The sequence below is a fragment of the Dermacentor variabilis genome, chromosome 2 (genome assembly GCF_050947875.1).
Source record: "Dermacentor variabilis isolate Ectoservices chromosome 2, ASM5094787v1, whole genome shotgun sequence".
NCBI lineage: Eukaryota > Metazoa > Arthropoda > Arachnida > Ixodida > Ixodidae > Dermacentor > Dermacentor variabilis.
The window spans coordinates 28,973,379-28,996,289 of record NC_134569.1 but is presented as its reverse complement, the minus strand read 5'-3'; the positions used below and the strand labels follow the sequence as shown (position 1 = coordinate 28,996,289).

The 22,911-nt window shown below is 42.8% G+C and overlaps 1 protein-coding gene across 4 annotated transcripts in view; it reads left to right on the top strand.

Annotated features, from left to right (window-relative positions):
- The window catches only part of LOC142571571 (unconventional myosin-IXa-like), a 120,408-nt gene that overhangs the window by 67,549 nt on the left and 29,948 nt on the right, over positions 1-22,911 (top strand). For all 4 annotated transcript variants that reach the window (XM_075680042.1, XM_075680041.1, XM_075680040.1 and 1 more), the window contains exons 29-38: positions 7,068-7,214; positions 7,883-8,205; positions 9,804-9,920; positions 11,564-11,746; positions 11,864-11,905; positions 12,485-12,590; positions 15,837-15,910; positions 20,873-21,050; positions 21,745-21,873; positions 21,961-22,066. In XM_075680042.1, the coding sequence (XP_075536157.1) occupies positions 7,068-7,214; positions 7,883-8,205; positions 9,804-9,920; positions 11,564-11,746; positions 11,864-11,905; positions 12,485-12,590; positions 15,837-15,910; positions 20,873-21,050; positions 21,745-21,873; positions 21,961-22,066 (1,405 nt within the window). The remainder of the gene's footprint in view (positions 1-7,067; positions 7,215-7,882; positions 8,206-9,803; positions 9,921-11,563; positions 11,747-11,863; positions 11,906-12,484; positions 12,591-15,836; positions 15,911-20,872; positions 21,051-21,744; positions 21,874-21,960; positions 22,067-22,911) is intronic.

Here is a 22,911-nt window from a genome sequence, read left to right as displayed (position 1 = left end):
GCTGGAGTCTCAGTCACCTAATTTGACTAATGTTCCATAATTTTGCTGTCACTGTAATATTTCACACTCGCATGACAAATATATATTGTATTCTCACTTTTCATATTTTGTTATGTATACTGTTTTTGTCTGTCAGATTTGTATATGCTTTAAAATGATGACATGATTAATCATGTTGAATTCATGTATGACTATCATGCTTGTTCCCTACTGCTTACCTTTTTTCTCCTAGTCATTGAGCTAGTCTTCATTTGTGTATGACTTGTACTTTTCAACAGTCAGTTGCTACTTATATGTGCAAGTTTGCTGGACTATGTAAGCTACTGGTTCTGGGAAATCTATGCAATTCTTTAAGTATGGCTCCGTTACAGATACCACTACTGTACTCTTCCAGGTTGGATAACTCTACTGGGCAGGCATTAGTTCAGTAAATCCCCAAGGAAAGTTGGACACTGTTACAATGGGAAAGAAATAGGGTTTAGTTAGGCTTCAAGGCGAGCCTCAGATAAGACCAAAAATGTCCTTTTTCTCTTCCTTCGTACCCTTCACTCACACTTAGTTCTTTGTCTTCCACTCATGCGGCTACATTTATTGTTAGAATATTTCTTTAATCATTGACTTAAATGGCCAGAATGTGTTGTGAGCCCTTGATGGAAATGAAATGACCATGATTTATAGTGATAGAATACAGCATGCTGTTCGCGATGTAAGTAGGAATTATAATTTGAAATATGCAAAGAAAGTCTCAAGAACCTGTAAGTGGTGAGGCCTGGCGATGAAATCTTGGTAATCAGATGTAGTCAATGAGATTACTGTACGTAAGTTGGCTGTTATTAAGTGCCACATAATTATTTCTTAAAATTGCACTTGCTAAATACCAAAGCAGTTGGACAGGAAACCACGAAAACACGTAGCTATTGTTGCTGAAATACATTAACACTTCGGAAAACATGAATCGCAGGACACCAGTTTGATAAATAAAATAATACTTTTTCACAGTAAGGCTGCACGTGTCGTCTGCCTCACACCCTCCCACTAATGCCGGCATATAATCCATTTATTGTTAGAATATTTCTTTAATCATTGACTTAAATGGCCAGAATGTGTTGTGAGCCCTTGATGGAAATGAAATGACCATGATTTATAGTGATAGAATACAGCATGCTGTTCGCGATGTAAGTAGGAATTATAATTTGAAATATGCAAAGAAAGTCTCAAGAACCTGTAAGTGGTGAGGCCTGGCGATGAAATCTTGGTAATCAGATGTAGTCAATGAGATTACTGTACGTAAGTTGGCTGTTATTAAGTGCCACATAATTATTTCTTAAAATTGCACTTGCTAAATACCAAAGCAGTTGGACAGGAAACCACGAAAACACGTAGCTATTGTTGCTGAAATACATTAACACTTCGGAAAACATGAATCGCAGGACACCAGTTTGATAAATAAAATAATACTTTTTCACAGTAAGGCTGCACGTGTCGTCTGCCTCACACCCTCCCACTAATGCCGGCATATAATCGCTATCGCGCTCCCGTATCACCATTTTCAGGGTCTTTAGCATGCTTCCAGTGAACGACTACATCCTCACCGCAGATTGAAAAACTCTGATAAAGATGTTCCACAGCGTTTCCCGCGTTACCACTTCACACTTAGACTGACCAGTAAGCTTGTCATTGCATTAAAAAAAAATCAGTGGCATGAAAATTGGTTGTCAGTCTCTTTAAGTACATATTTCTCAATTGTGGACACAACATTCCATTAGTACTCAAGACTGCACCTCTAGTGCCGATTTTCTAAACGGCTAAAATTCACTATTTGCTGGAAAATAATGGAAATAATGCTGGAAATAATCGAAGCACATAGAGTTATACAGAAGAATTAGCTGGAATTACCAGTTTTCTGCATGTGATGCACCACACTGCTTTCACAGAAGTGTCGTAAAAAGCCAGCTCACATTTTCATGATTATGCACTGCTTGGGTTGTTTCTAAATATGAAAAAGGTTACTACTAAGCAAAGATATTTAATCTACTACTGCTTATGTGAAGCAGGATGCAAGAGGAATGAATGTCGTCATTTAACATACGGTAAGGGCCTAACTGTGTTTTGAATTATTCCCTATAATGTAGCTATGTCAATCCTGTGAGAAAAACTTTCGCTACACTCCCACAGAAGGCTACTTTTGGAATCCCTGCAGTGAAAAGGCACATAATGAAATCACACTTGCAGGTGCAGCTGATATCCATTGCTTGCTGGTAGATGGATATGTTCCTACACAAGATCTAATGGGGTACCAGGGTCGAAATATGAATGGTTGGTCATTGATTCACCAGTAATATTTTAGACTGGCTACATGTTGAGAGATATGGCACAGAAGCAAGTATGGGCCTCATTATATTTAGCACAGTTCCCTTTGTAAAAGAGCACCACTTGACAAAGCTCACTATATCAAAATATTTGCACGCACATACACTAGTGTTTTTGTTTTTTTCTCTGAAATTCGCATTGTGATATTATTGCCAAAAAAAGAGGTAGTTGCGGCTCGGTGCTTTTTGTTACTGTCTACATGCTAAAAGAGCACTGCACTGCTTTTAGTAGCGTATTTATCTCCGTTGAAACAAAACCTGAGTGCCAAGCATTATTCAAGCGAAGGAAAGTTATTAAAGTATCTGATTGTTTACCTCAATTACTAACGTTTGTCCAGTTTTTAATACGCTATGTTATTTCGCACCTTATACTACCTTGTGAAGTAGCTTTTTCGCACGAAACTTTTTGTAGGATTTCCGGAATTTATAAAATAACATCACCATATTCCCTAAGTTTATTCGGTGCGATCTAATCGTTACCGTCGCGGTTCACTAATGCTGCATCTGATCGGCGTATATAGAATACACAATCTATTCTAGATACGCGAGTGCCCATACGTATTAGGGCGGAGAAAGTGCACAGGTGAATGAAAGTCCAAAAAACAACTAATATACGCGCTGCATCTTACGCCGCGCGCTAAAAAAGGGCAGCGCCTTTTTCTTCACAATCTAATCCAGTCAGCTGTTTCGATGCGCTTTGTTTACGATTAGGCGGGAAAGCGGTGCACAAGCGATGCAAAAGCGCCCACGGTCGATCGACGATACGCTAGGCATGTCGCCTGCAAAAACAGAGTGCGGCTTCGCCGCATACACTTGGTTGCTTCTCAGGCAAGATGGCGGACCTACGCGCAACTCTGCTACCTACGGTAGCATATACAGTAACTCTAAGCCAAGCTTCTTTGCAGGGTGCCTATACCACCGCGGCAATGCTAGGCCTAGCAGCTTCGACGTTCGCTATTAAGCTTCTTGCTTTTCGGTGCGGTGTCTTTCATTGAATCAATTCGCTGCTGTCAGCAATGGCACCGACTCTGCCTTTGTAATCCTCGAGGCTCGGAAAGCATGGCGCGTTCCGTAGTGCTGGTTTCCGAAAGTCAACTTCGCCTCGTTACAGCAACGTTACGCGGTGAAGCATACGCGAAGTATTGCGGTGAAGCTTAACAAGTGTTTGAAGGGGCAATTGCCACGGAATAATGTATTCCTTAATTATACACACGTGCACACGCCGTTTCGTGTCACAGTACGAGTACCAATATGCCTAATAAGTGTACTGTCAGGCCTTCAGAGCTTTTTCAGACGTGCCTGTGGCTATTTGAGCCCTTCAGGGCAGTAAAAGACATGCATTCATTTTTCCGGACTGCCCACTTTTTCGGACGTTTTCGCGGCCCCTAGGAAGACCGAAAAATTGGACGTTTACTGTATAACAGGCTAAGAGGATGCTTCAAATGGTCTGCGGAGCGAATGCTGGGTGGAAGGAGGATAACACAAAGGACCGACGCAATGAGGTATGAACGGAAAAGGAGGTGTGCCACCGCTTATTTGAAGGAGCTTTAGCTCAAGAAAAAAGTGTTGGCTGGCGCCGAGATGCAGGTGTCCCTCATCCAAACCAAAATAAGCTCTCTAAAGCATTGAAATTAAACACTGAGGTGTTGCGCGCGTGCTGAGAGTATGTCAAGACAGTTGAGGTTGACTTTCCAGCTGCTAAGAGAGAATCTGACATGTGACAAAGTTTGGACCTCAAACCAATGAGCTTGCTATCAGTTGATAGAAATAGCTCGTACTTGAATATATTTGCTTGTGTATGCATCTCCTTTTATTCGTATGTGAAAATGTTCGAGTCGATTTGCAATGGGCTTTACCATTTTTTTTAAAGATAGTGTCACATGGTAGTGACGTATAAAGAACACAGTAGCAATACTGTGAAAGACGAAACTAACTTTTATTGGGCGAACCTGTCTCCACAAAAACAGGCTACACCTAAAGAACGGCGACAGCAGCGAACAAAGTCGGCGATCGTCAAAATCTGATCAGCGGATCAAGCACGTCGGCTTTTATACATCAGTCATCGAATGTTCCAGAGTAATCGCTGGAACTCGCGTGTCTTCCACAAATTTCTACACGATTCGCGTCGCGCACACAAGCAATCGGATTACACAATGTTCAGTGACAGACAGCGGATGGAACCATCGATAACATTCCAGAAACTTCCAATACATCAAGGCGCGTCCGGCGCTGTGCGATAACATTTGTTAGGCTGTGAAACATGGTTGCCCGATAAAGATAAACAAGTACACCTGTCAATATTTTATTTGCTGTGCATTTTACTAACCCATCCCCTCTGTTTTATTTTTGAATGAAATGAACCCTACTCCTTGGTATTCAAACTGAATTAAGTCATTTTTTTAACATGCGTGTCAGCCCTTCTTGACATAAAACAAAGTTCTGTGTCCCTCGTGAATTTTGCAAAGGCACTGAGGGAAAACCTGGAAAACTCTGGGAATTTAGAAATGTCAACTTGGTAGGCACCTTGCTATCACCATTGTGGTGGCAATCTTCTCATGAACAACCTGATAGACCATAAAGGTATTTATCTTGAACCGAAAGCCACATTTCAGATAGACCAATAATTGAGAATGGACAGTAAAAAAAGCCAAGGAAGGCCGAAATCTCAGTATAGTTCTTATGCAAACTGCGGGCATTCACATGAATTGCAGAAAAACATGCATTGGATGTGATCATGTTAGCATCATGCCGTGATATGTGCGTCATCATGAATTTGTTGAAGGTGCTTGTGCAAACGACATGATCTAGGCATCCCTGAACACCTTTATATTGCACAAAATGCGATAAAGCCGCATTTCCTGCATTTTCCGTGCTTGGATAGTGCCATTGTCAGTCCAGAGGAACGACCATTTATGTTGTCTATTTAAGGAAAGTGCTTTACCAAACAGAACCTTATTTTCAGGATTCACATGACGGTTAAGATAGAGTAACATTCTACGGGAGTCAGCACTTTGCCTTTCACTTGCCTCATTCGACACGTGTGCAGACAAGGATGATGTGCGGGAAAAGACAGGAAAACTTGTCGAAGGGCGAGCCTTATAACCTTTAATAAGAAATGTGGTGCATTTGTCACGAGAACAAAAATGCACTATTAATTTGCTTTGGTCAATATTGTGCGTTGGAACCTTGTGGGCCATAACCTGTAACTTTACAGCCAATTTTCTCACCAAGGGCTTCAACAATCTTGACGCAGTCTTCTCCTTGCGTGGCAGGGATGCCTTTGATTTCAATGTTGTTGGAGCAAGAGTAATTCTCAAGCTGAAAAACCTTGCGCTGGAGCATTTGGTTATCTTTGACTAATTTGTTGTTTGTGGCAGCCAGAGATGCATTTTCCTCCTTCGCAGATACAAACTGTTTACTCTTGTAATCTAAAGAATCCTTAATTTCATTTACTTCTGTCTAAAGCTGCTTCACATCATCTAGTTCATGTCTAGATACTGCAACCTTGAAGGTTCCCAATGTTTAAGACATGTCACTAAGGTTCGCATTGAAAACAGCTTTAAAATCATTGAAATCCTTACTTAATGCAGCAATAGTGCGAGCCATATCAGCAAAAGTGATCAGAGATCTGCAGTCAAAATAGAAACACAAAGAAAAAAAAAGGCAATTTCTTCACCCATGTTCAAAGAATAATCGAGTTAGATGCAGGGGCCGAAGTTGACTGCAGTGTCTGATCGCACGTTTTGAAGTCGTCACTGCAGTTTGGTGGGGAAATTTTATATAGCCAGGATTTGATGATCCTAGCATCTTGATGTGGACTCCGTGTTACCACAGGTGCGTAAAAACCGAAAAAGCAGCCGGTACCAGGCACGTATACCAGGACTGTCTGTAACCAAAATTCATGCTCTGAACCACCAAACAGCAGAAACCATGCATAGAACACCAGAGTCCACTGTGTACGAAGAATAGCTGAGTTAAATGCAGGGGCCGAAGTTGACGGCAGTTTCTGATCATACGCTTTGGGTGTACATTGAAGAAGTCCAGACAATCAATATTAGTATGGAACACTCCACTATGGCAACACTCATGAGCCGCTGTGCAGTTTTGGGACGCATCCTACAGTTTAATTTAATCCATGTCGTGAAGGATGTGTCTGAACCTTGAACAAGTGCTACCTAAATGCATGTTGCAGCAACGGCAGCAGCAGCAGCAGAGTTGGTGGCTGCACATTTTGTTAGTTTTGAAGGACTGATTCCTAGTTTTTCTAAAATTAGTTTACTTCAATGCTGTTTCCTAGCAAACCGAGTAACAATGAAGTAAGAAGTAATTGTGCATGAGAAACTCTGTGAAGTATTTTGTTCCTAGCATTTGGTACAGTTCTATCATAATTTAGGGCAACATGACTAAGCAAAGACAAGAGAGTGTGGCAGACATGTTCCTGATTGCTGGGTCTTTGATTTGATATAGCTCTGTGACCATATTCTGCCTAAACACATGAGTTTATTTCACTGATGTCTAGTCTTCAGGGCATTACAAAGCCAAAACCCTTCTCTCATGATGAAAACAGGGTCTATGATTGTGGCAAAATGAAACAGAAAATTACTTAAGTAAGCTGTGTAAACAAAGCTTGGTATGCAAAGGGTCCAATGGAACTTCTTCAATACCATGTCTTATGCGGTTTCAATCTGCTTCCTCCAGGTCTTTGCACAGAACCTATGCCTGGAGAGAGGAAGCAGTCGATGCCACACTCACTCAAGCCTTTCAGCACGCGGTCAAAAAGTGAGCTGTGTTCGGTGTGCAGACGCAGCATGACCCTCTTCATCAACCAGGGAACCAAGTGCACCCGTGAGTGATGCCTTTCCAGGAGCAGTTTTTTTTAATTTTTATCATCTGGCACTATAGATTTCTTTCGTTCTCTTTTCTGCGCAATTTCTTTCCACCAGTAGTGATGTTGACAGTGTGTGGGTACCTATCTCATAGTGCTTGCTCACTTGTCAGAGGAGTCTGACATACTGTTTGCTGTGGTAGCTGTTGTGGGGTAGTGCAGTTTCACACAATATGACTAAGAACATGTGGTTTGCATTCAACAGTGTGTTTTCATCTACACTGAACACAGTTTGTACCACAAGAATGGCTGTTCAACAGGAAAGACAGTTGATACATATTTACATAGGAGGCTTGATTCGGTTTAGGGAGTGAATTCTAATTTATTTAATTCTAGTTTGGTGTTTCTTTTCATAGTGTGTCGAACTGCCTGATCTGGCTTGGAAGTGCCTAAGCCACTAAACACATGAGCAGAGTCACCGTAAAGCCATGTTGCAGCGCTGTAGACACTGGTGCTGTCCTGGTTGACAAGCACAGCCTTCTAGATCTTGAAGCAGGCCAGCACAGGCACTTGTAAAGCCACCGCATGGCCTTACATCCACTAAGGCCAATGGCATGGTGACTTGGAAACGTTTGATACAGCCTTCTCAGTCGAGGGTTGTCATTTGTCCTGTTTCTCTCTGGACCAGGCTGCAAACTGCTGTTCCACCTCGAGTGCAAGTACTATGCGGAAAAGGTACCTTGCCGGGGAGGCACCTGTGTGGGAGGTGGGGAACCAACTCCCCCCGCTCGTTCCCACAAGCTCAACCGGACACCGAGTCTGTCTGTGGAGACGGGCATGTACCAGCCCCACACTGCACTCCAGTCACAGCAGGGCCCGCATGCTCTTCCGCAGCACCAGCAAGGTGGGTCGTGGAATGTTACACGGACAGCGGAGTTCAAGGACCCAGGGGACATCCTCATCACAGATGTTTCAGAACTCACGAACCTGGACTCCTTTCTTGTCAAAAAGGTGAGGGCTGTATGGCTACTTGTAGGCTGTAAAGGGAATTTGTAAGTCTATAAAGAAACCAACTTGTTATTATCAAAGCTTCACTCTGTTTAATGTGCAAACATTCTGCCATTTTGCTTCGAGCAAAGCTGTTTTACTGCATGCAGTACCATTGTCTTGTGGTGTCATCGGCTGCATATAAGTATAAGGATGAGATTCGAGCCATTATGCAGCAGCGAGAAAACCCAGATGATGCTAAAGAAAGTGTGCTATGTGCATACCTCTCATTCCAGCACTTTCTGTTGCTCGGCAGTTACAGTTGTAAGACCGTATTTGCATGATTATAAAACACGTTTTTTTAAATGTTTCTTGAATTACCACTTAAGAACGTATCTCACATTATAGTCAAATGCTCTATGGGGCTTTCTGCCACCGCAGTGCACATCTACATGGCCTCACTGGTTCATGTGCAGCTGCTTTGCCATGTGTGCATCTCAGCCTGTCAAGGAAGTGCATTTCAGTTCTGTTAAAACATAGTGACGACATAGTGGCAGCTGAGACAAACTGCAGAGCAAAATAAGAAAGATACAGAGAATGAAAGAAACATCGACACTCAGTAGCTTCTTCTAATCCTAGTCATTATGTTGTCGTTTCAACCAGCCCAGCACCTGGCACATTTGAACCACCTAGAACACTCTGGCGCAGCCCAATACGTGATCCACAGCATTTCATCTGCACCATTTCATTGCTGCCCTTGAGTCAATTTTCCACTCGATGCAGAACGCATTGCTCATCTAGTACCTCATTTCTGTTGCATTTGAGGCGTACTAAATGATTAAACAAACAAGCAAGCTGTAGACATGAAGATGAGCACCACTCAAAAAAGTAGTGTGCATGGCTCCACAGAGTAGGAGGAACATGATTCAGCAGCAAACAAACAATATGTGCCAATGCGGGCTTGGGTTCCAGTACATGTGGTGCCATGCCAGTATGTATCGTTGAAGTGAATCACACATCACATGTTGCTAGAAATTTCTATGCTAAGCTATCGGCTACAGTTGCATTACGTGTCATTAATTCACATTATAGTCATAACATAATATTATTCTTTTTAATATTCTGAATTCTGAAAGTCATTCTTTCATCATATTTAAGTTCGCATTGAATTCATGTGGGCACAGTAGTCTTTGCTGCCAGCATGCATGTTTGTGGAATGTTACCACATTTGTTATAATGCGATATATTGGTGGACTATAGTTGCTAGAGGTAAATTATGGTTCCCATGATTTCTTTTTTATACATGTACAGTGCTCAACGATTAAAACATGATACTCGGACCGCATGGTAGCCAGTTTGTGCCACCGGAGAGTGCTGGGTGAAAGCTGGTGGACCAAATGCAGTCAAAATGCGTGACAAGGGTGATTGCCTTCATTGTATACCACATATAATCAGATTATGTTCCCAGCCCTCTGTGGTGATGCAAAAAGTGCCAGCAACCACGTGCTCTAGGTATCGCATTTCATTCACTGAGTACTGTACATGAACACCAGTGTAACATAAATTGCAACAAGTTTGCCGTGGACGTTCCCACTTGACATTTGTGGTTGCCTCCCATGCAGGTGGGCTACCTTTCAAGTGCGAGCAAAAAGAGGGATTCAGCAGTGGACATGGTCTTCAAAAAGGCTCTGAAAAGCTTCAAGTCAAATCTTATAAGCACATACTCCGTGGCTGCTCAGGCAAGCATTTGGAATTGGGTTTACACTGCTTCAAGGTGTCTTTTAGATTAGGATTGAAAACTGAGCAAGTTGGTGCGCATTCATCTTGTGATTTGTGCAGCGTCATGAAACGACAATAAAGGAACAAGCGTGTGTCCTGTGCACTTCCTTTTCTGTCATTTTGGGTTTCTGTGTCACTGCCCATCCTTTGACACTCAACAATGTACTTTACAAGCTAAACTCAACCTGCTAGACAACAGAGTGCTCTCAGAAGAAAAGATCCTTGGGCCATGGCCCATGCGTCCTTGCATGCAAAAGGCTACAAAAGCCTTTCTGCATTTCTTGAAGGACACTGCTGGCGAATGACTATTATTTTTCTTTTCTCTCCTTATTTGTTCTTCCTTTTTGTCCCTCCCCGAGTGTGGGGTAGCCAACCGGGTACATCCTTAGTTAACCTCCCTACTTTTCCCTCTTTGTTTCACTCTCTCTCTCTTGGGTTTTGTGAGCACTGTACAAATCACAAGATGTGTTTTAGATGTATGAGATATTTAAGTTGCCATTTGTGATGCTGTTGTTGCAGAACTATTTAACCTTATATGACCAATTGTGGTTCAAGGTTGTGCAGTGGGCCACTACTTTTCTCATATTGTAAGGGCAATGTAGCACATAGTAGCTGAAGTTGCACTCCTGAAGGCCACTTGTTTGGCCTTTTGCGAGGTCCTGTCATATTTTTTACATTTTCCATGGCTTTCATCACATCAGTACTGCCTGTCTTGCACTTCTGATGACGAAATACCACTTCTGACCCCCTTCCTTGTCAGAGGTGATATAAACTGCATCATGGTGATAACTGGCCATAAATCATGGGCTTTTTATTTGTGCTGTTTATTTCTTGAGAGACGATAGCGAGCACAAGACTGGACGCGGGTGCTGAAAAGTTACTTGTCCTTCTCTTTTTCTCCTAACAGTTTACACTTTCTCTTCATTAACAATTGTGCCACGACAGTATGAGAGACATGTCATGTGCAGAGCTTTAGAAACAAAAGTTAGCTGTGTGACAAACACTATCTTAGGCCTACTTTAATGAAGTGTTGGCATTTGTCACATTAGTGATAAGGTATGTGTAGTAGGTGCAAATGAAGGGCTCTAAAGCATTGCAATGGCATAATTGAGTAGTTTCATGAGCTGCCTGATGTCAAGCTGTACGTAAGAGTTGAGACATATTCTGATAATCAGGTACTAAGAAAAAAAAAAAGAAATAAAGATGGGGGCATTTATGAAAATGTGGTTTCATTTGATGTGTTAGTTGTTCTACATAGACAAGGCTGTTGAGAGAGAAAGTGAGTGAAGTTCTCTGATTGTATATAGACCAAGCATGGACAGATGCTTTGTACTCGAAACACTGAATTATTTCCATGCCTGATGAGTGCTTATTGCATTTTTCAAAACTTGGTGACACACTAGTTTACTATGACAGTGTTAACCTAATTCTTTCAAGAACTTTGTATTTATTTTAAAAGTTAGGTTGCCAGATCGCTGGGGCTTGGACATATTTGTAATGTTTAAGGGAGGTTGAAAACATTTGGCTGCTGGGTAGCTTTTTTCTGCATTTGTAGTGAGTAATTTGTTTAGGTATAAAATTGGAGAACACTGTCGTGTTTCAGGATGGCCGGTTATGTCTACGATACAAGGATTTAACAGACCACTTTGAGCAAGTGGCACGGTCTGTCATTGACCAGGAGTGCTCAAGCGAGACCTTTCCACTCACCATGGCTGTCAATGCTTTCCGTGTGTTCCTGGATGAATTCCGCAACCTCTACCGTTCTGAGAACAAGCCCAAAAGCAAGGTGTGGAGGAGTGCTCTATGCAATGATTTCATTCGTCTGAGCTTTTTTTCTCACCTGGGTTTGTGTGTTGTCATGTGAGGCAAAATGAAGATTCACATTGGATTTTGTTCCTTGCAGGGAAAGAAAAGAAAGCGGAAAAAGAAGGCATCTCAGTTAATTGTGAGTACATGATGATTAAGAGGATGGGAGGCTGCATTCTTTCTGGTCATGGTGCTGCATAAATGGCACTGAATTCGTGAATAATAATTGTTTTGTGCTAATGATGCTGTCTCTTTATGTAAATCCTTGTTGCTTACATTATATTGTTCACATTAGCAAACACTTATGTTGACAAGTGTCTGTAAGTGATAGCATGTGTAACACATTAAAACAGGCAAATTGTAGACATGAGACCAATGTTGTAAAATAGACTAGCTGTTTATTCATCAAAAGAAGTTTATGGAAGAAATTTAGAATTATGAAACGCTATTGAAAATGCAAAAAATTAAACCAAAATCAAAAGGGAATTCTTTAAGTAGGATTTAATTATTTTTTAGTAAACTTTGTTGTGTAGTGAAAGACAGGGTTCCTTAAATTCATGCAGTGTGGATTTGCCCCATCTTTTTAAAGGAGTTTGTGTGAACAAGCTTGCTGGTAGCTGTCGCCACTAGTCTATTTGAGCAACTGTGATGCAATATAAATTCTGGTTTTGAATGAAAACTATCCTAACATGATGTTATGATGGGCTTGTGTGTGCAGGAGCACTGTGGTCACATATTTGCACTTGTCGTGATCAACATTCCAACTGCCTGTGAAGTGTGCAGCAACTCCCTCTGGCTCACTGAGCGAGGCCTAGTGTGTCAAGGTTTGTTGCACAAATTGTCTTTCATCCTCATCATAGTATGTACACAATAAAAAAAAAATACACAGAGTAGTTGAATATTTGATGAAAACTCGTCAGGTGAGGTCGGTACATGGTCAAAATAAAAAAAGCACTTGCCTAAGGTCTAAAGAAAAACGAACATATACTAATTGACATTTTGATACTGCCACAGAATCCTTGTTCACAATGAAGAGGAGAGTGAGAGGAACCGATTATTTATCTATTGTATTGCCATGGGGCGGCGATCCTGTGGTTGGTGCTTGGACGATGTGGGGTTCTCCTCCGTGCTCCTGGAACAAAGGAACGGCAACACAGTAGTGCAAACAATCACAAGGGCATTTATTGCACCTATCATAGATCAATGCCTGCTAGCCGAGTTGCTATCCACAAAACATGCCGATGGGCACGCGACAAATCTAGAAGTCCGACTCACCGCGACCGGATAGCTAGCTAATATGTTCGCTCCATGCTGGATTCCACCGCCTGGTCGTTCACATGTACGGTCACGTGAACGGTGGCGCGTTCGAAGGCGGCCACGCGAGACGGTCTCGCAGAAGCATGGATCGGCGCACGCATGGCACGGCATGTCCGCACTGCTTGCTGTCCCGAACCAAAGAGGAAGCACCTTGTCTTTCGGCGCCCCGCCTGTCGGCGGCGTTAGCAGCGCAACACTCGCGCCATCTCTCGTACTGCGCCTCAACCACGCCGACCGCCGCGGGTGCCAGGCCACGCGGCGAAGCCGGATTACAGGAGACGCGAGCCGTGCGGGAAAACAACATATCAGGGGATGCGTGAGAGTCGTGCATCCCCACGATGAAGACGACAATGGTGCGGCTGTTTGGTGCATACGTGCTAGCCCTGCCATTGTGTTGTGAACCTTGTTTTGTAAATCTATCCTTCGTATATAGATCCTCCCCATAACAATATTATCTAATCTGTTATCTGTTCATTTAATAATCGAAACCTCTTGTAGTCCTCTTTATTGTGAACAAGGGACCTGTAGCGGCACCGAAATGTTAATATATGATTGTTTTTCTTTCAGTTTTAGGCAAGTACTCGTTAGTTTTGACCAAAAAATTGGAGATCTCAGGATGTGAGGAAGTCTCAGTATTTCTGCGGCCTGGGCACACAGTCAGATATTATAATTTCAACCCTGTGCATACATTCTACGACCAATAATCCAGATGCCAGATTTTTCGGACATGCCAGATAATTCAGACGCCTTCACAGAATTGCCACAGCACCCCTCAGGGTCAGTGTATAAGGACAGTCTGAAATTTTGTATGCAAGAACTGTTCACCCTCCGATTCGCTAGACAATTTGGCGTGACCGCAGTTTCGAAACAGCATTGATAAAAGCCACCATCACCGCCATTTTGATTATCTCGTCGCCTTGAACAGGTGCTCTCACACGCAGATCCACTGGCAGTCGTCGCCACTACCGTGGCAACGCTAGCCCTAGCTACTTTGACATTCGCTGCCAAGCTTCTTGCTCAACGGTGCAGTGTTTTTCATTAAAACAGTTCACCACTGTTAGCAATGGCGCCGACTCCGCCTGCATAAACTTCACCAGTGGCTTCGAAGCTCGGGTAACAAGTCCCGTCAGCTTCGCCGGAATACAGCAGTGTTACACGGTGAAGCATACACGAAGTATTGTGGTCAAACGTACCAAGAGGGCGAAGGGGCAATTGTCACGGCACACAGTATGTGTATTCCTTAATTATACATGCTTGCACCCGCCGTCTCGTGTCACAGTATGAGCACTGATACGCCTAATATGTGTACTGGAAGGCCTTCAGAGCTATTTAGGATGTGCCTGTGGCGATTCGAGCCCTTGGGAGCAGTAAAATGCATGCATTTGTTTTTTCTGACTGCCTGATTTTTCTGACATTTTCGCGGCCCCTAGGGAGTCCGAAAAATCGAACGTCAACCATATAAGCATATGTGAACTTCATCACATTGTGCGGTTCTACTGGCTATGATTACTCAGTGCCCATAAATTCAGTGTTTTCTCAGCCCGCTGTCCATAAACCTTTGGTGCCGGCCATATCGCTTGTCTCTCTATATGGGCTACACAACAGTTGAAAAATTTTGTTATGATTGTGCTTGCCATAAAAAGCATAAAATTGAGGTCAGTCGCATTGTGGCTAATGGTCGCTGCCAGTCATGCCCATCGGTCACGAAAAAAGTTTTGTTGATACTTTTTGAATGACCAATAGAATTTGTTAAAGGGACATTAAAGGCAAATACTAAATCGATGTGGACTGTTTAAATAGCATTCCAGAAACCTCGCAACGCTTGTTTTGTGCCAATAAAATACTTAGTTTACGAGGAAATTGCATCTGAAGGGTCCACATACCTTTTCGCAATTCACATCTCCCGCCACCCAACCGGGGGAGTGGTGACATTGCATACGCCATCACCACCCTTTGCTGTTGTTGGTGAGTAAAGTGGCGCCTGACAGATGGCAGTACCCAGTCATGTAAGTGGCGGATTCGCTGCTACAGCTGCTCTTTGGTCAAGTGGTGTAGGTCATTCGGGCATCCCACTGCATCAAATGGAAGTTGAATTCTCTGCTACTTGCAGTTTATGCGAGTTTTGCAAGCCAGCAAAACCAGCGCAGCACTATGCGATAACTATAGAAACGCGAAAGCGTGGGCGGCGCAGAGTCGAGTGAAAAAGAAACCTTTCAACCGCCCGCGTCGTTGTCAGGGTTATTTCAATGAGTTCTTTTTTTTCTAAAAGTGAAATAGAACTGGATAAGTAGCATTTTATTTTGTCTTATAATACAATACAAGGATGTTTTGTGCAACGAGTGGTTGAGTACTAGAGACAGAATTTAACTGAGGAGGGCTTTCATCATCGGACAAATACTTGAATGCCCCAGGGGAGTCTCTAATGATGTCCTGCATTTACCTCAATTTCTCGATAATTAAGGCTCTGTTCGCGATGATATTGACGCCTTAGAGATTCTCGTGGACTAATCTATCACTTTAGCTTGACTTACTATTTGCCTGCAGTGTCCCTCTAATGACTGTTAAATCACTTCATGACAACCTCATGCACTGTGTAAGGGTGTGTCTTGGTCTGTAAACTGAGATATACTGAGTGTGGCTCAAAGAAAAGCCTGACTTCTTCACATGCATACCTGTTTTAGAGCAGCCTTGTTCAACTTTTTTGATTGTATGCTTGAACTCACTCCTTTGCACACTGTTTATCTGTTTTCTAGGTTGCAAGCTCACCTGTCACAAGAAGTGCTATCAGAAAGTCAGTTCCTCATGTAGAGATGTCAATATTCTTCAGGTAAGGTTCAATTGGGATGACAGTTTGTGCAGTCAAACCTTGGTCTAATTAATTTGTACTTGCAGCTGATTTGGTAAAGTTTAGCATTTCTTCCAATGAACTTCGGCATGTTTTAGCACTGTTAATTTTTTATTCATTCACATAGATGCCTCATTGAGATGCTTTCACTGATGAAAGTGTTTGCCACTTGAAATATGTATGTCTGAAATTTAATTTGTAGTTCAGTGTTTTCCACAATCAAACTTGATTATAATGAACTCGCATCTGACATGAAAACACTTTCATTATATCTAATACAGTCGATCCTGGATATATCGAACTTGAAGGGGATCATGAAATAGTTGGATATATTGAGAATTCAAAATATAAAATATGCCTGCCTGAAGCTTATCTGAGATTTTTGCAGGTCTTGGACAGTTTCCGGAGATTGTGAAAAGCGGCAACTTACCAATTTGCTTCACCAAGGCTGTGTCGAACACATAAAAGCAATTTTTTGCTCAGGAATGTTACAAGTCACTCGCACCGCGGCATGGTCTCTGATATACTGATCGCAATGCTAACCCTAAAAGCCCACATCGCCCAGATGCAATACTGCGGTGTGCCTTGCATATATTGGAAGTCCTAGCAATGTTGCGCGTGGTTATTCAAGAAAATATTGAAATGGATGCACTGCAGAAGCAAACTAGCCTGTATGGATGCGCACCATGCAGTCGTCAGTGCACATACTAGTAATTGTAACCGAATATGCCCGGCTGTGTGTCTGTTTCAATACAAACCATATAAGCCATCTCAACAGCTGATTGTCAGTGTGGGCAATTTGAGCCAGGTGGGACTCCTATGCCGGATTTCAGAACGAACTTTCTGTTGGAATTGGTTGTTCTTTCTCCACGACCACCCTGAAAAGTCCCTGTGTCTCTTGCGTGCTGCTCAGCGCTCCGATGCACATTGCGGATGGTACTTCTCTTGGCTCTTCCCCTCGGACCCCTGCAGTGCTTAACTCTTTTCGTTACTGCAAGAAAATGGATTTTTTTATAGGTCTCAAAAAAAAAGAAATTTTTTTACCACTGCAAATAATGTTCCAGCACACATTGCAGCATAGCATATTGTGCATAATGAAATGCCCTTTGCAAAAACATACGTTACCAAAGAAAAAAAATTTATTAGGTAAAACATAAAAATTCTATAAAGCGCTATTTTTGCTGCCACTTGATAAAAACAATAAAAAAACATGATATCTATGAAAACATTAATATCAAAGGAAATCCAGAACATACATTTCAAACATAGTGTCTGGAATGGTGACCCAGGAGTAGTGTCTGAAAAAATAAATGCTTAGTACACCGCCGATCTTCGGATACAAAAAAGAAACTAAGACCAGTTCATCGCTCATGCCATGCATTGAAGCAGTTCCTGGATTTTATGAAGCATAGGTGCACTCTGCACTTTTCCCACAAGACGTCTGGTTTTTTGTTCAACTTTGTGGTCCTCTTAACACATTTTGTAGTTCCGCCTTTTCGGCATCTTCTGAGGATGGTCTGATGAGAAGTCTAAGGAACGTACTTCACCAGTTCGCCTATAGAGTCATGCACCTTTTCCAGGACCAATCGCTGTCAGCGTAGCTGGGCAACTACATGATTATGTATCTAAGCATATTTGTTTGCATTTTTGCAGATTGTCTTTATCAACCTCTGCAGAGTAAGAAAAGTAGAAAGAAATCTGATGCCGTTGTAAACTGTCTTGCGTTTATCCGTAGTGCTGGGCCGAGATGTGCTGTGGGCGGCCTCCTATGCGCTAACAGAAGTTTGTTTGCTGCTGATGGCAGCATATCATAACCAAGCGAAGTACGCACCCTGAAAATAGCCAGTACAGCTCTCAAGGCATGCAAAAAGATAGGCAGATAGGCGTGCACAAGGAAGGAGCCTGCTCAAGGCTGTAAAGAAAACTTGCCGGTGGACAGCCGCGAATGTTTCATGCCGACTCAAAACATTGTTGCCATCAGAGCTTGAATCTGCTTTGTTGTCACCTTCGGAATCATAACTTGAGTCCTCATCATTAAAGGGACACTAAAGCGAAACAATAAATCAGTTTAGACTAATGAAGCATTGTTTCAGAACTCTGCAGACAGTCATTTCAAAAAAATAGTTTGATTATTAGATGAGAAAATGAAGGTCGAAGTATCAGTACTTGAATTTCGCGCCGAAACCCCAGCGCCGTACGTCAGCGTCACGTCAGGGATTCCAAAGTATGTTTTCGCATTTGGGCCGCGCTGGCTGAGTAAAGGTTACCGAAACTTGCCCTGTTTAATATTTGGTTCCTTTAGAACACAATGCAGTCAATCTGTACCGCTGTATATAATTAGTAGGCCCTAGAAGATGCCATAAACATCGATGACGTCACAGCCACCAGGTGCGGGAACATAAGTAGGCGTCGCCGCCCGTATTTCGTTCTTGCGCTTTTTCTGGCTTACCAAATGTCTTATCGTTGTAAGAGTGGTGTTTTTGGTGTTGTAGAAAGGTAATTTACTGATGCAGAAGGAATCATTTTTCAGTTTAGTGTCCCTTTAAATTGAAGTGCGCATGCAGCATAGTTTCGAGCACAACGCTTTTCTCGCGACGCAGCCCTGCGGGATGCCGCCATGGGAGCGACTTTCGATAACAGCGCAGTTTCACCTGCAGTGCTCCTTGCCTGGATTTTACAAGAGAAGCGAAACCGAAACTCTTGGAAACTGGTTGAAAATGCCAGGCCCACATGTTGGACATGCGGCGGACCTTCAGAAATATACTTAGGCGGAACAAAACGACTCGGACTCCAAACGAAAGCTCACTAGTGAACAGCTGGCATCATTTTCAGTTAATTATCACTGCTCAGCACTCTCGGACAGCAAAATCGGCGATATAATTTAATTCTTGACTTGCTGGCAGTCATTTGATTACAGAATTTTTATGCTATTGCAGTGTAAGTGTGAGTTGCATGCCTCTTTCCCGAGCGCGGCAGTAGGTGACAGCCACACCTCCTTTTGCTGTGACATACGCACATTAGTTTGCAAAGAGGTCCGTCAAAAATTACATCGCCGGAGTGCGAAAATTTAAACTGATTCTCAAAGTTCAGTGCCTGGACTGACTACTGGATGGCCTTAAGTGGATAAGAAACGGCTCCAACATGTCGAAAACAGCTATCTAAAGCATCCATCACAGATGACCGACTTGAATAGGCATGGTAACCAAAGAGTTAAAGTCAAGGGGCCTGGGGGGGTCTGCCCCCCCCTCAATATATTAAGGAGGGACTCGCACCCCCCCCCCCCCCCACAGCGGCAGGTCAACCGTAGCAATACGGCACCCATTTGACAAACGCTGGAAGCGATTTTTCTTTACCAGTGGTGCCTTGTGTGGGGCAATTCTAACTCTCCAATTTTTCTATTAATGATTTAATCATGATTAATTGGTTGATGTGGCATGAATAAAAACAGCAAAGCAGGTATTGTCATACTGCTGCATGCATTTCCCTGAGGCTCTGCACATGACGGTCACCAACCTTGTTCAACCAGGATTCTTGCCACTGCATACTCTTTAATGAGTCACCTGAGTGTGAAGCTATCTGCTCATTAAATATTTATTTATTTATTTATTCAAAGTACTTTACAGCTCTCTATTTGAGGCATGGGGTAAGTGGGGCTGGAACGTAAGGGGGGCTGGAACGCAAAACAAAAACACTTATGCACAGCAGACATCAATAAAAATACAGATGAAATTATAGGCATGAATTTTAAAAAGACTGAGTGGTGGGCTAGTTGGTATGGCATTATTTACACAGTAGCACAGAAGCACATGGATGACGGAAAGAAAAAGACGGGAAACAGCACTAACAGCTCAGTGTTTATTGCACTGGAGCAGATATATTTATCGCCACACAAAAGGAATAGAGAAGGAAGACACCGAGCAAGATCAACTGACACAGGCGGCTAATGCGACAAAAACAACATTTCTTTCATCGATAAGGTGACTGACGGGCAACTAACACAATCCCTCTTCCTAATATCTGCAGCTTCTACTATTTCTCTGGTGAGCTGGTCAGGGTGCCTGGCCAGTGAATGAGTGTGATAAAGTAGAGGCTTGCATCCACAGCATGTGCAGTGCGCGGCAAGGTGGCCTGATAAGGCTAGTTTTTCAGTGTTATAGCTGTGCTCACGTAATCGCTCATTGATGCATCTGCCTGTCTGTCCCACATACCCTTTTCCATAGTCCAACGGGGTGCAGTAAACCACCTCTTCAACTCAAGAAACAAATGCTTTTCGGTAGCTCTTATCATATCCATGAGACTTGTGCATATCCTCATTTACCCTCGCTCACAAACTAGACAACTTTAAAGTGGTGGAGAGTACAATAACTATACCGGACCGTTTCCCGATCTTTCTCAGATTGTAACTAACCCTGTGTAGTTAGGGCAAGATGACTACTTTCTTTTTTACCTGTCACCTGGTCAGTGGCACTGAGAATTTCATTCTTACTTCTCTACCCATTTGAAGCTGTCTAGTTTTTGCATGAGAGTAAACTTGTGGTTGGTGGCAGTGGCACCTTTCTGTAAAGCTGTGCGATGCATTGATATAGCTTTAGCTGGCACTTGCCGCTAGCACACCAACAAAGTGAGAGCTGGAGGTTAGAGTGTTCCTTTTAACAGTGGACCGCAATGTACTCTTGCATCTCAGCGATCCTTTCATTGCCTCTCCTCTTATTTTCTTGCTTGTCAAATTTCTCCACCTTTTTCACGTGTCAGGTTAAAGAAAACACCAACCATTTTGATTCCTTGGGAAGTGTGCTTACGTTGAACACCTTTGAATGTGGTAACTGTTGTATTTAGGAGAAAGTTGATATTAGATTTTGCCCCAGTGGACTTTGTCTTTACATCAAGGCAAGGTCACGATTGTGAAGCTTGTGAAACATCCAGTTAAGATGGGACATATTGCAGGGCCGCAAGGTGTTTGGTGTGCCACTGGATCGGCTCGTGGGCGATGATGTGCGCATTCCCGTCGTGGTGGAGCGGCTTATTACCACAATTGAACTGAAAGGTCTCTACGTTGAGGGCATCTACCGAAAATCTGGCATTACTTCCAGGGTGACACAACTCAAACAGGACATGGATGATGGTGAGTTGCAGTGATGTGGCAATGAGTTCTTGCAGTGGCGCAAATAGTACCTGATGATTGCTCTGTATTGCTGCATAGCTGTTATTGTTGGTCTAATTGCAAGGTGGGGTAAAAGAGATTGTCTATTTCTTCTATCTGTGAAACAAAGGATGAGTTTCGTGGTAGTGAAAATGCCGAATGTCGTCTGGTGTCTTCAAATAAAATGCAGTAGTTAATTTGTGGGCACTGCTTAGAAGTCTGATTGTGTGCTGTAGCTGAGTCATTATGAAAAATCCATAACAAATTATTTTTGCATTCATAGAAATTGTTAAAATGAATGAGGTGAACAAACAATCTGAAATGCATTCTGATGCTGCGAACTTGTCCCCTGCTGAGAAAGATTAACATCGCCTGTATCCAGTAGAAAGCAAAAGGTGACAGGTGTGATGCATGCACTGCATAACATGCCGAGGGGTTGCTTGCAGAAGTGTCAAATCTTTGCTCTTGCTTCATTCCTCGTCTTTGGTGGGAAGCATTGGTATCCAGCTCTGCCCTCAGGCACCAGCTAAGGCTGTTCCGGAGGACAGAAAGGATGGTGAGGGCCAGCAGTGCCTTGGAATAGGGGCCTGACCACACAGCATTGCCTTGTTTTAAGGGCAACAAAGTCTTTTATACAAATAAAGTTTTGTTCTTCCTCTTCTTCCTTTGTCCACAGATCCTGAAGGTGTAGACCTGGATAGTTATCCCATCCATGTGTTGACAGCAACACTAAAGGCCTTCTTTCGTGACATGCCCGAGCCCCTCATGACTTTCGAGCTTTATGAGAGCTTTCTTCTGGCCACAAGTGAGTGTTTTGTTGACGTAAACATAGTAGCATCTCTGCCACCAAGCCTCTGCTTTTCACGCTGTGTCTTCACTTACCCTTGCCTAGATTTCCAAGACCCTGAGGAAAGAGCACAGGCTATTTTCATGGAGACCAAGAAGCTTCCGCCAGCACATTATGACCTCTTTGAGAGGCTGGCATTTCATCTTGCAAGGTATTGATGCATGGTTTATGCGCACCATCTCCACAGATCATCACCATCATTAACACAATTTTGCCAACATTAAAACAGGAAGCTTTAATTTTGGCACCACGTACAGTGTTGTTAGAGTACAGTTAAAATTTTTGGTTAATTCGATGCCAGCCGAAGTCCTGGCCTGCAGCCAAACATTTCTATTTGACAAAGCTTTCTTTATTTCAATCCTGATATTGGCCTTCACAATTTGAACTTGACTGATCGGCACAAATGTGCCTGACCCAATTGTGACCCCAGCCATCACCCCAATGGTTTGTACATTGTTTCGCTAGGAAACAGTGAACACGTCGAACACCTGTTATCACCTGCCGAAAATGCCTATTTTTGGCCTTCCCGGAAAAACTTCAAGCGAAAACGGGAAATCATAATGATTACCTTATTTACCTGTTTCTAACATGGCCATTTTTTTCACCAAGAAAATCTGCTTGGGAGTTGCTTGCACAATGCAATTGTATTATGAGACCGCATTCCACAATTCAGAGCCAGGCCTATCGTCATTAACACCACAAGAAGGGGACATAAGTCCCTGTGGCAGTGACGATGAATTGCTTTCAGTCTTTGCTTACAAAAGCTAATTTGAAATATAATTATTTTTACGTGCTAAGCTAGCGTCAACAAAGTCGCATCACATGTTTACAGTGTTCCTGAGAATTGCACGCATTGCTGGACCAACTAGTGATGTGGTTAGTCTGTATGCGTGGGGCACCGTGCCATTTGCAATTTTTGCAGTGACGTTCAATAAATGGGGAATGTCAAACATGCAGTGGTCTGTACGGAAGATGTGGTCCACAAAGTGCTGTCTA